General features: G+C 38.3%; 1 protein-coding gene across 1 annotated transcript; it reads left to right on the top strand.

The window, feature by feature from the left end:
- The first annotated feature begins 2,748 nt into the window (after positions 1-2,748).
- On the top strand, positions 2,749-4,103 carry LOC119419399 (trace amine-associated receptor 13c-like). Its single transcript, XM_037686708.1, has 2 exons — positions 2,749-2,921; positions 3,281-4,103. The coding sequence occupies exons 1-2, from the start codon at positions 2,749-2,751 to the stop codon at positions 4,101-4,103; spliced, it is 996 nt and encodes a 331-aa protein (XP_037542636.1).
- The last annotated feature ends 8,883 nt before the right edge of the window (positions 4,104-12,986 follow it).

Genomic DNA, 12,986 nt, shown 5'->3' with positions numbered 1-12,986 from the left:
GTTTTAGCAATTTAGATTGGTTCTTCTCATCCTGAGCATTTCATTGTACTGTTGACTTTGTGTTAACCTTGCATATGACAAAAACAAATAAACACAATTTGAAGTTGAACATATATGTTTTTGGTAATTCTTTTGCCTGTGTAAGTGCGTAATACATGTAAGCGCAGTGGCATGCTGCTCAGTTTCTCAGTTTGCAACACAATGGCGGAGCGTAAACGGAGTCATGTGTGCTGTTTTATCTCCAAAAACAGTCAAGAAGAGTTTTTTGATGTTTGTGGAAAAATGCTAAAAAGCTGTGGCAACACAACAAACCATGTACTTGAACACTTCTGGTTAAACCACAACACAGAATACGAGGCATTGATGATGAGGCGGACAGAGAAGGAGAACAAAGTGTCAGGTGCTGTGTAGTATGACATATCCTGAGATATATTCATACTGTTAAAACGGGTTCTTTCATTTTTCTGGACTGTGTAACATACGTGCAGTGAATTTAATAAAATGTGGACGTGAGACGTTAATTATCTTTGACTCACCACGACAGTGGGTCATTTATTAACAGAATCAAGTTTAACACATCACACATTTACATTAATTGGCAAGAATTGAAAAATAACGACATAATTAATCAGCTTTACAACCAGGAAAACCATACGGCCATGATTTTCCGTTGCTTCACCACAGACATTTCTGAAAACATCTGGATTAATTTGCTAGCAGATAGGAGAGTTTAAAGATGGAAAGATGAGGTTTATCTACAGAGAGATGTGTGAGGGAATTTGTCTGTCTTAACCAGAACCGACACGCTCCTTCTTTTCCAGCTTGGGCCAACGGTACGCTTGGTTGAGAATAGAACTTTTTACCTTGCAGACGATAGTTCAGCGTTGGTGTAGAGCTCTCCTTTCAACTCTTTCAGCGTCTCCGTGAGAACAGCTCGAACCTCGAGAGTCGTGTGAGGTTATCCGAACAGAAGTTATAATTCCCAAAATCGTCTCTGGATCAGCTTGATTCTAATTCAGCAGCATCCTGAATTCCAGCGTTCTGCATTCTGGAACTCCCAAACTCTCTGTTTGAACTAGGAAGTGCCAATATTTAAATGGGCTCTACTTCCAGTTCATTTGAGAGCCTCTGATTGGTCGATGGACCCCAACAGAGGTGTGTTTTGTGATGTAAGGTGTTATTAAAAGTCAAGGAAAAGATTCAGATTGTTTAAGAACAGACAGAAAGATATCATGGAAAATTCAGACTTCGTGGAGCCACCTCTCCTAGTATCTCGCTGTAAAAGTTAAACATGACATTTCTTTTCAGTAAACTTTCAGTTGACCGAAACTTGAACTTTGACACACTTACAACTTCGCTCATTGAAGACAGAAAATAAAGAAATGCATATTAACCTGATTTCTTCTTTGAATGAGGATTAAAAATCATTATTACCGTTTTAAGTAAATAAAAATGAGTAGTTCACTTCAACATGTAAACATTGTTTGAACTAACACAATTTGATTATCAAAACATTTGTAAAATAGTAATGATCATAGAGAATTGTCTTTTTCCACTTGATTAATTCAAGAAAGAAAGTCTCAGGATGGGTCAACCTGTATCTCTGGATGCAAATCAATGAAATGACAGTTTCTGACCATATGATCCTAAGGTCAAGTTTTGACATCAGGTCAAGTTCACTACACACAACAAACCATGTACTTGAACACTTCTGGTTAAACCACAACACAGAATACGAGGCATTGATGATGAGGGGGACAGAGAAGGAGAACAAAGTGTCAGGTGCTGCTGCAGGGCAAGACATGCTCTGAAGGAGTCCTTCAGTGCTGCAGGACTATCCATGTACAGAGGGAGGAAATGTGGAGCTTTAAGTGGCGCTAAGAACTGTTGCAGTTGGTCAGAGTTGTTCAAATTAATACGTAGGGTTATGAAATAAGTAATGAAATAAATTCATACTTCAGTAAATAGTTGCATGAGTTCAGTTTGGAGTAATTATGTCCATCACTGAGATAATCTCACAAAAAGCCTAGATTTATTCAGGTAAGGTTTCCTATAGAATTGATCATTTAAAGTAGATTACATAGGCTAGGTGTCGTCAAATTATACAGAGCAATGGTGCTAAAACAGCCTTGATGAACTAAAAAAATAGCCTAAACTAGAAAAGATGGATAAAAACATATCTTAAAAACATCTATTATAATTTAATAGATATTTAATAATTTATTTTAATAGTTTTAGGATTTTCCTTCTTTTTTTAATGTTTGAAACACCATTTTCACATGTTTTGTACGATTGAGTCTTCTGTTATTTTCTGTTGTATAAGCTCATCTATATTATAAATGAGTCCACTACTTCAGCATACTCCTGAGTTTAATAAATAAATTACTTTGATGTCTTGCAGTCTTTATGCAGCTTTGATATGTAATACTGTACACAGCTTTTTTTTATGCTTACCAGACACATTAGGTGTATTTGCACAAAGTACAGTATCGGTATTGCCGATACTAGCCTGAATTTTACTTAGTAGCAGTATCGGTGTGGAAATCCTGGTATCAAACAACACTACTGCCCCATAAACTACCAAAAACACATGCATTTTCACTGAGTTTTAAAGACAGCACCCTCCCCCCACCCCTTTTTCAAATGAGTGAGTAAAAATAGTCTAAGGGGAGGAGCAAGAAATTATTTATATATTCAAAATTTGTTGAGAATACTGGTCATCCTGAAAATATATGCGAGTCTGTGAAGATGGAGATGCATGTTAGAGAAGAACTCTGCTTTCCACAATTTTTAAATAGCTCCTGCAAGAAGCCTCAGTCTTCCTGGAAAGAATTTTTACTCCTACAGATTATGCTTTCCTCACTCTCTCTGCTCACTTCAACTCTCAACCTGCTTGTCATTATCTCAGTTTCCTACTTCAAGTAGGTAAACTGTAGATTTATTTTTAAATTTTCTTTAGATTTGTCATTGCTTTTAAGTATATAATGAAAATTAGCTAAAAGGAGCTAGTATTGTGTTTGTTGTATATGAGGATACTAGAGTATACCTGAACACCAAAAAAAGTGCACTGCATGTTATAAAGGAAAAATTTACAAGTCTAAATTTAACAATCTCCTGATACATGCTCAAATTTGCTTTTAAATTTAACAATATATTTCTTGAGTAAATAGTTTACTCCAAGCAGCATTTTAATTAAAACTAGCAGTTTTTTAATTATTATTTTATTTCTGTCAGAAAAGACAGAGTTTGTTGACTTGATCATGCTTTTGTCTCCTATCAGGCAGTTACACACACCTACCAACATCCTCCTCCTCTCTCTGGCCATCTCAGATCTCCTTGTGGGTCTTCTGTTGATGCCTGTTGAAATTATCCGAAACACAGCCTGTTGGATTTTTGGGGATTTCTCGTGTTCTTTGTATAATTCAGTGTCTTTAATCATAACATTTTCTTCAGTGGGAGATGTTGTGCTCATATCGATTGACCGCTATATGGCAATATGTGACCCTCTGCATTACTCTTCCAGAGTCACTGAAAGAAGAGTTAAAGTCTGTGTCTGTGTGTGTTGGCTTTGTTCTGTTTTTTACGGCATTCTTATAGTAAAGGATGACTTTACAAAGCCAAGTAGGTACAGTGTGTGTTTGGGGCAATGCATAATTACTGCTGACTACATTGCAGGAACTGTTGATCTTATGGTAAGCTTTATTATTCCAGTTACCATCATCATAGTTCTGTACATGAGAGTATTCATTGTAGCTGTGTCTCAGGCTCGTGCTATGCGCTCTCACATAACATTTTTCACCCTGCAGCTTTCAGCGACACAAACAAGCAAAAAATCTGAGTTGAAAGCAGGCAGAACTCTTGGTGTTCTTGTAGTGGTTTTTCTAATATGTTTCTGCCCATATCACTGTGTGTCATTTGCAGGAAATGATATGCTTAGTGACTCATTTTTATCCTATGCGCTGTTTCTGCTTTATTTTAACTCCACCATAAACCCCTTAATTTATGCACTGTTCTACCCATGGTTTAGAAAAGCTGTCAAACTCATTGGTACACTTCAGATTCTGCAGCCTGGCTCGTATAAAGCTAACATCTTGTGCAAATGAACAATATGCATAAAAGTAAATACATTTAAAGGAGAACAGTAAAATAATGTATTTTATTGTATACGGGAAAGGATGACAGCATTTTGTTTGTTTCTTAAAAATAATTTAAAAAATACATAGATTTGCCATAGCTATTTTCATTATGAAAAAAATTCTGATATGTTGCTTACTTGCTTGTTTGTTAAAATGCGAATTTTTAGTTTACCAGAAAGTTAAATTTGAATGAAGTGTCATTACATTTATTAAATCTCATAAATGGATAATTTTATCTGAATGTTGGCAACTAAACTGTTAAAAAGGCATACTTTTAGACTTTCAAATAAATAAATAAAACTTTTCAAATGTTTCATTACATTTATGCCCCGTGGTGGTAAATAATAATGACAAAGGTTTTTGATGGTTATGAATTTAAAGTGAGGGTAAAAGAAAGCCTGGTATGTTTAAAAAATGTAAAATATATCTATAATCTTGCACTGAATTGTGATTGCTGAAAACAACTTCTCAATTTTTAAACATTTCCACGATATTATTCTAACATTTAAAGCCATAAAGCTGTTGAGGAATGTTTGATGCTTGCTGGTTAATTTTATGCAAATGTTTTAAATGTGATCTTCATACATCTACAATACTTATAATAAAGTTTTTAGTAGTGCATGCAACGCTGAAGACTGTATCCTAAGTTAATTTCTAAAATGTTTAAAATGTAAAAATATATTGCAAATATTATATTATATTAACTTTAAATATAAGTAAACTTTTAAAAAACTGTGTTAACAGAATAATGGCAAACTAATTTAAACCTAATAAGGTAACATTGGAGTAAGGTTAACAAATTTCAGCCTTAAGAAAGTTAAAAAAAAAAAATAGTAATGCATTAAAAAACTGAATAATTTTGAAAATATGAATATAGAAAATTTAATATTATAGATCTTGCACTTTTTTTAACCTAAATCCTTGCATGACATAAATAAGATTAGATGTATAAGTTAGATTAAAATGTAATTTGTGCTACTAAAACTAGACATTTACAAATTAGACTAAAAACATCAAGTTTTGTATTGTTATACTTTATACAAGCAGACACAGATAAATATCCTGAGGGTTGTTGAAAACCCAATACCCAAATTAGCAATGACTATTTTAAAATAATAGTTTCAATGAAAATGTTACAATGGATGCAGGTCAAGGGTCACTGCAGCCAGCTGTTGTTAGCTGTGCGCCTCAGGCCTCCTCTCGGACCCAGCTCACGCTCCAGTTCACACTCCCCCCGGCTTGGATCCCCCTCTGAAGCGGCAACTCACACTATTAATAAATCAAGGAAACGTGAATCCAGTTTTACCAGTTGTATTAAAATCAAGGCAGGAAAAGGTTACAGTTTACAGCGCTAGCCGGTTCCAAGAGATCGTGAACCGGAAGGGGCGCAAGTCCCGTGCAATTACAAATTTATAGGCCTAAACTCCTCTTTCGCAGAAGGGGAGCACAACTTATCAGTGTATGAGGGGAGGGACTAAGTGTGGTCTCTTTTGGACCTTATGTGGGTTAACATGAAAGGAAAAAATGTGATCGTGCTTAACCTCCTAGGACCTGGCATCCACATACAGGTCCTTCTCAAAAAATTAGCATATTGTGATAAAGGTCATTATTTTCCATAATGTAATGATAAAAATGAAACTTTTATATATTTCAGATTCATTGCACACCAACTGAAATATTTCAGGTCTTTAATTGTTTTAATACTGATGATTATGGCATACAGCTCATGAAAACCCAAAATGCCTGTCCCAAAAAATTAGCATATCATGAAAAGGTTCTCTAAACAAGCTATTAACCTAACCATCTGAATCAACAACGTAACTCTAAAAACCTGCAAAAGATTCCTGAGGCTTTTAAAAACTCCCAGCCTTGTTCATTACTCAAAACCGCAATCATGGGTAAGACTGCCGACCTGACTGCTGTCCAGAAGGTCATCATTGACACCCTTAAGCAAGAGGGTAAGACACAGAAAGAAATTGCTGAACGAATAGGCTGTTCCCAGAGTGCTATATCAAGGCACCTCAGTGGGAAGTCTGTGGGAAGGGAAAAGTGTGGCAGAAAACGCTGCACAACGAGAAGAGGTGACCGAACCCTGAGGAGGATTGTGGAGAAGGGCCGATTCCAGACCTTGGGGGACCTGCGGAAGCAGTGGACTGAGTCTGGAGTAGAAACATCCAGAGCCACCGTGCACAGGCGTGTGCAAGAAATGGGCTACAAGTGCCACATTCCCCACGTCAAGCCACTTTTGAACCAGAGACAGCGGCAGAAGCGCCTGACCTGGGCTACAGAGAAGCAGCACTGGACTGTTGCTCAGTGGTCCAAAGTACTTTTTTTGGATGAAAGCAAATTTTGCATGTCATTCGGAAATCAAGGTGCCAGAGTCTGGAGGAAGACTGGAGAGAAGGAAATGTCAAAATGCCAGAAGTCCAGTGTGAAACACCCACAGTCAGTGATGGTCTGGGGTGCCATGTCAGCTGCTGGTGTTGGTCCACTGTGTTTTATCAAGGGCAGGGTCAATGCAGCTAGCTATCAGGAGATTTTGGAGCACTTCATGCTTCCATCTGCTGAAAAGCTTTATGGAGATGAAGATTTCATTTTTCAGCACGACCTGGCACCTGCTCACAGTGCCAAAACCACTGGTAAATGGTTTACTGACCATGGTATTACTGTGCTCAATTGGCCTGCCAACTCTCCTGCCCTGAACCCCATAGAGAACCTGTGGGATATTGTGAAGAGAAAGTTGAGAGATACAAGACCCAACACTCTGGATGAGCTTAAGGCCACTATCGAAGCATAATGGGCATCCATAACACCTCAGCAGTGCCACAGGCTGATTGCCTCCATGCCACGCCGCATTGAAGCAGTCATTCATGCAAAAGGATTCCCGACCAAGTATTGAGTGCATAACTGAACATGATTATTTGAAGGTTGGCGTTTTTTGTATTAAAAACACTTGTCTTTCATTGGTGGGATGAAATATGCTAATTTTTTGGGACAGGCATTTTGGGTTTTCATGAGCTGTATGCCATAATCATCAGTATTAAAACAATTAAAGACCTGAAATATTTCAGTTGGTGTGCAATGAATCTGAAATATATGAAAGTTTCATTTTTATCATTACATTATGGAAAATAATGACCTTTATCACAATATGCAAATTTTTTCAGAAGGACCTGTATGCAAGAGTTTGGGTCTTAGGAGGTTAAAAATTCTTTTCTGCATGATGCAGCAAGAAAAATAAACTTCTTTGATGGATATTGAATCCCTGGGAAACTCTTTTTAGATTTGCTGGCTCCATTTAAACCAGTCAGAACCGGGTTATAATTTCATTATAATCCTGTCTCTGAGCAGATAAAAAAACCTAGGGTCAGTCTAGAATAAATAAATTACTTTAATGTCTTGCAGTCTTTATGCAGCTTTGATATGCAATACTGTACACAGCTTTTTTATGATTACCAAACACATTAGGTGTACATGTATTTGCACAAAGTACTAGTATCGGGATTGTCGATACTAGCCTGAATTTTACTTTGTAGCAGTATCGGAGCGGAAATCCTGGTATCGAACAACACTACTGCCCCCTAATCTACCAAAAATATATCCATTTTCACTGAGTTTTAAATACAGCCCCCCCGTCTTTATATTCAAAATTTGTTGAGAATACTGGTCATTCTGAAAATATATGCAAGTCTGTGAAGATGAAGATGCATGTTAGAGTCTAGATAAAATCCTAACAGTAACAAGCAAGCTTTGCTATTATGGTTAGAATCTGATGAAGTTGAACAAAAATCCTTAGAAATCAGTAAGATGTTAATGAACAAGCAAAAGCCAAAAGTGTTTAAGGGGAAAAAAAAACAATGGAAAACAAGGCTGGAAGCCATGAATAATAGAAATGCTTTCATGTTTTCAATGGGAGCTAAACATAATTGTTTCCAGCAGGCTGTATCTTATCAGTAGTAGACAGCAGTTTGAAGAATTGTACTTTAGGAAGAAGATATGATGAAGCAATGCATCTAACTTTGAACAGCAGTGCCATTTCCAAAGCAAATTCTGTCAAGTTTTTTCGTAAAAAGATTTTTTTTTTCTTTAACCATGATTTAGGAAATGCCATTACGGTTTATAGATTTTTACACTGTGTTGTTTTTCTATTAAATAGGTACCGTATTTTCCAGTGTATAAGGCACAGTTTTTTGCATAAATTTGTTGGTCCTGCGATTTATACACTGAAGCGACTTATATACGGGTTTTTTCCATATTTATAACGCAATTTTTGACTGACACATTAAATTTCGAAGAATTGCACCAGCGAATTCTCCCATGCGCACTCGCTTCACTCAGCTGGTGCAGGCGGAGGAACGCTGGAGAACTAGCTGTTCCGGCCACGATGGATTGATGGCACCGCGCCACCCAAGTGAAATGAAGCTGTTTTGACCATTAAATAAATGCGACGGGTCAGCCATATGTTTAGGCGCATTTGAAGAAGATGGCTTACAGACAGAGCAGACCTCAGTATAATGATACTCTTGACCAAGAGGAAGATATATGCATAAAATAGCTGCGGTCGGAGTTGACCTATATGAGGTGGAGAAAGAAATAATGTCAGATGAAGCGAACAAGTTGTCATCGAGAAGTTACTCTGATATCGTTAATTATTTAGTGAAGACGAGGACCTCCTACAATGGAGGAGCTTTGCAGCTTCAAATCCATGGATGCTTATAATCAATGATGGATTTGTGAAGGACGTCCGAACTCTTCATGTGAATAACAAAGTTCTGGTGACTGGCAGAGTAAGTAGTTGCAATATTATACACCTTCGCTTGCTACAAGCTACATCAGCTAAGCTAATTGTTGCTACATTAAATATCTTTTTCATTCAATCTTTATTTAGACAGATAAGTCACATTGAGCCTAGATGACTCATTTACAAGTGAGATCTGTTTAGACAGACAAAAAGTAATGAAACTGGACACGTGTAGGAATTGGAGGCGAAAAAATTCCCATCAGACTTTTTCTTCTTGGCTGAGAGCAAGATATCTCTGATATTTACTGTAGCACAAGTTCCTTCAGCTTACCTAATGTAGCTTATTTTACAGTAAAGATTGCTGATATTTTATATTTTATCTATCTGGGACATAAACTAGCTGCTGGTGTATGACCAAAAACAGCTTCTGGATCTTCGATTTTCTGCCGCTGATGTCGTTTATTTGGACCGATATGAGCGTACCTCTGGACCTTTCCCCCGCTGCTGCCGGACGTGCCTGTTTACCTCCTCCGTGCTCTCCACCTGCCTTCCCGGAGATATCGCTACAGACGCCGGGGAAAACGTGCTGGGCGGCTGGTAAAGCTTAAAGCCCTGCATGCTGCATCTTCCTCTTCAACTGGTGGTCATGGTTTCCATCGGCAGCTTCCCGCATGCCCGGACCAGGTAAACAACGAAAGATGTCAGCCGGTGCGCCGCACGGACCGACTCGGAGAGGCCATTATTGAAAACCTGCGGCCATTGGCGCACACAAACTCCACCGCTGCTGGGTCCACTTTGGACAGTATTCGGATGTGTTTGGTCAACGCAAGATCTGTTACCAACAAAACTTTTATCCTCAGGGACTACTTTCAAGAGCATGATTTGGACTTTTTCTGCATCACAGAGACTTGGATGTCTCCGGGTGAGTCCAACTCCTTGACGGAATTATTGCCACCGAACTGTCTGTATTTTAACGCACCGCTGCCATTAGGCCGGCGCGGTGGTAGATTATTAACAATATTCAAACCAACTTTTTACTGTAAACAACTGCTCATCCCAGTTTCCCGTGCCAGCTTTGAGCTGAGCGTCTTTGAACTTGGCCATTCGACTCCGACGTTATTTGCACTCGTCTACCGCCCACCTCGATCTAAGGCAGACCTGGGCGTTGTACGGCGCCAGGGCCACATGCGGCCCTTTGGTTGACTCTCAGCGGCCCCCGTAAGGGGAATTACAAAATACATATGTAAACAAATGAAGTTAACCAAATCCAGATATAGATCCTCTCTCAATGATGATGTCAGCTTTGCTTCACAGCTCCACCTCAGACCTTGAACCTGACTTTAACATTTCCGTTAAAGCCCAACAGAGACTAAACTTCTCTCACTAAACAAGAAAAAAGAACTGATAAACACCAAATGAGATGTTTAGACTACAAATGTAGGCACGTAAAGAACCGGGACTCGAAATCACAGTTCAGTGACGATCACTATTATATGATGTTTCATAATATTTGGAGTACAAAGACAATATTGTGATATATTTACAAAGCTAAGAACTTTTTCCAGCAATATATAAAACTCAAAATGAGTTTTGGGGTGAATGTGACTGAAAATGATCATTAATATAACATCACCAATGGTAAAAATGTTAACAGTTTACCATTGTACTGGGAAATTTAATTGAATAAATTACATTTTTTGTAAGGAAACCTCGCTTTTTCGTTGCTTAATCATAACAAATACTCTTACCAGCTTGTTAAAACAGTGCTATGTACTGCTTTTAATAATGAAATACTATTAATATTATGCAGTATTGAGTTAAGTTGAAATCAGGTCTCTCTTGTAAATGAGTCCTTGAGGCTCAATGGGATTTACCTGTCTAAATAAAGGTTGAATGAAAAAGTCATTTGCGCCAGCCCTCCACAATATTTGCTGTTTCTCATGTGGCCCCATGGAAAAAATAATTGCCCACCCCTGATCTAAGGATTTCATAAATGAGTTTTCTGATTTCTTGGCTGAAATCACACCAAAATATGATCATGTTTTTGTAGTGAGATAGGTACGGGCCACCAGAAATGTATTGAGATAGGTCGGTTAGCTTCGTTTAGCTTCGGAGCTCCACTACACGTTATAATATCTGGACTAGTTCAAGTACCTGATATTATACTTAATTTAAACGGGTTCTCTCTTTTTCGAGCTACTTGACAGATATGTGACAGAGATACTGTGTGGGAGATGGTTTAATCAGTGACGTGAGACGTTAAGTTTCTTTGACCCATCAAAATGAATGTGGTCATTTATTAACAGAATCAAAATTTAACATCAAACATTGTACACGTGATTATTCTGATTGTACGCAATAACACATTTTAATTAATGAGCTTTACAATGAGAAACCATACGGCCATGGTATCTCACTGATAGAAGATAGAAGAGTTTCAAAGATGGGAAATGAGGGAGTTTAAATGGAGAGAAAAGATGTGTGAGGGAAAATGTGTCGACGAAGAACGGCACCCTCCTTTCGAACCCAGCTCTACCTCGGTACACTTCGATAGTGGAAATCGACTCTTTACCTGTAGAAGATGTCTCCACTGGTACGGAGTTCCATTTAACGCTACCTTTCCAGCGTCTCCGTAGGAACAGCTGAGAATCGTCCGAAGTAGTGACGGTACCTCGTTCAACAGCAGCTCACCTCACGGGTGGACTCACATGAGCTGTGAGTCCATCAGAGGTTCCACTCAGATGTGGAAGATTCCATAATCCCCACGAGACTCGGAAGAACTTCGGATCATGTCTGGAACTTCTTGTTCTCTCCAGCAACTTTTCTGTTCGGTTCTGCTCTCCGAACTGAACTGCACCTCTCAGAACTAGGAAGTGTCGACATTTAAAGAGTTCTGTTTCCGGTTCATTTGGGAAGTCCTGATTGGCTGAAAGAGCCAATCAGGGGTGTGGTTTTAGTGACGTAAGAGGTCACTAGAAGTCAGAAAAACAGTGAGATGTTTTGGAACAGACAGGAAAATGTTTTTGAAACAGACAGAGAAATGTTTAGGCGAGTTGGGAGGAAACAGGTGCCAGCTTCTCTATTTACGTCTGAGAGGATTTAAAAACATGACAGTTCGTTCCAACAAACTTGTTTGCGTTTGTCTCCGACTTTTGACCGACATCACAACCTGCTCATTTCAGACTGAAGATCAAGAAAATGACTAATTACTCTGTAACAGACATTAACTAGATTTCTACTTTGAATGAGGATTAAAAATCATTAATACTGTTTCACAGTTGATTTAAAATAAGTAGTTCACTTCAACATTTAAAAATGATTTGAACTAAACACACTTTTGATTATCAAGATATTGTAAAATAGTAATGATAATAAAAAAGAGAGTGTTCTTTCAATTGATCAGTGCAGGACACACTTAGAAAGTCTCTGGATGAACTTAATTTTGTGTTTCTGGACTCAAATCAATGAAATAACAGTTCTTGTCCCAGGAAGGCCCTCAGGGCCAGATTTTGACCTGAGGCTTAGTTCACTACATTTTCATTATTGGGGACTTTAATTTGCACGTGTGCTGTCAGGAGAAGCCCTTGGTTAAGGACTTTTTAGATTTATTGGACTTATTTAATCTAATTCAGCATGTAAAAGGTCCCACCCAAGAGCGCGGACATACACTTGACCTTGTTTTAACACGTGATGTGACTGTTAGTAATCTTGCAATAATAATATGTATGGTGTAATAATTGGTGATAATGTTTTTTCAGACCACATGCCAGTTCAGTTTGAGTTTCCCCTCCCCCATCTAACTCCTAAGCTGTGTGTTCCTGCACATAGTAGCCGGGCCATTAACCACTTCACTGCTGCACATTTCACAGATGCTTATAACTCTGAAATGATAATTCAGGCCCGGTGTTTTTCACCACCACTGACGAGCTGACATCCCAGTTCAACTCTGTCTGCTTAAAGACTCTGGATCATGTAGCTCCTGTTAAAACTAGAAAATCAAAACTCAGAGCAGAACCTTGGCTGAGTGACGTCACCAAAGCCGTTAGGCAGTAATGTAGGAGGGCGGAGCACAAGTGGAGGAAAGACAGGCTGCAGGTCTCTTTTCAAAT

This window comes from Nematolebias whitei, chromosome 13 (genome assembly GCF_014905685.2).
Source record: "Nematolebias whitei isolate Nwh7 chromosome 13, NemWhi1, whole genome shotgun sequence".
In the NCBI taxonomy this organism is placed as follows: Eukaryota; Metazoa; Chordata; class Actinopteri; order Cyprinodontiformes; family Rivulidae; genus Nematolebias; species Nematolebias whitei.
This window is presented reverse-complemented; position numbering and strand designations above follow the sequence as displayed.

What these genes read in the sequence shown, in the direction of transcription:
- LOC119419399 (XM_037686708.1), top strand. Translation starts at nt 2,749, where the DNA reads ATGGAGATGCATGTTAGAGAAGAACTCTGCTTTCCACAATTTTTAAAT. An exon ending in ATCTCAGTTTCCTACTTCAA is followed by an intron (nt 2,922 to 3,280) that starts GTAGGTAAACTG and finishes GTCTCCTATCAG; the next exon opens with GCAGTTACACACACCTACCA.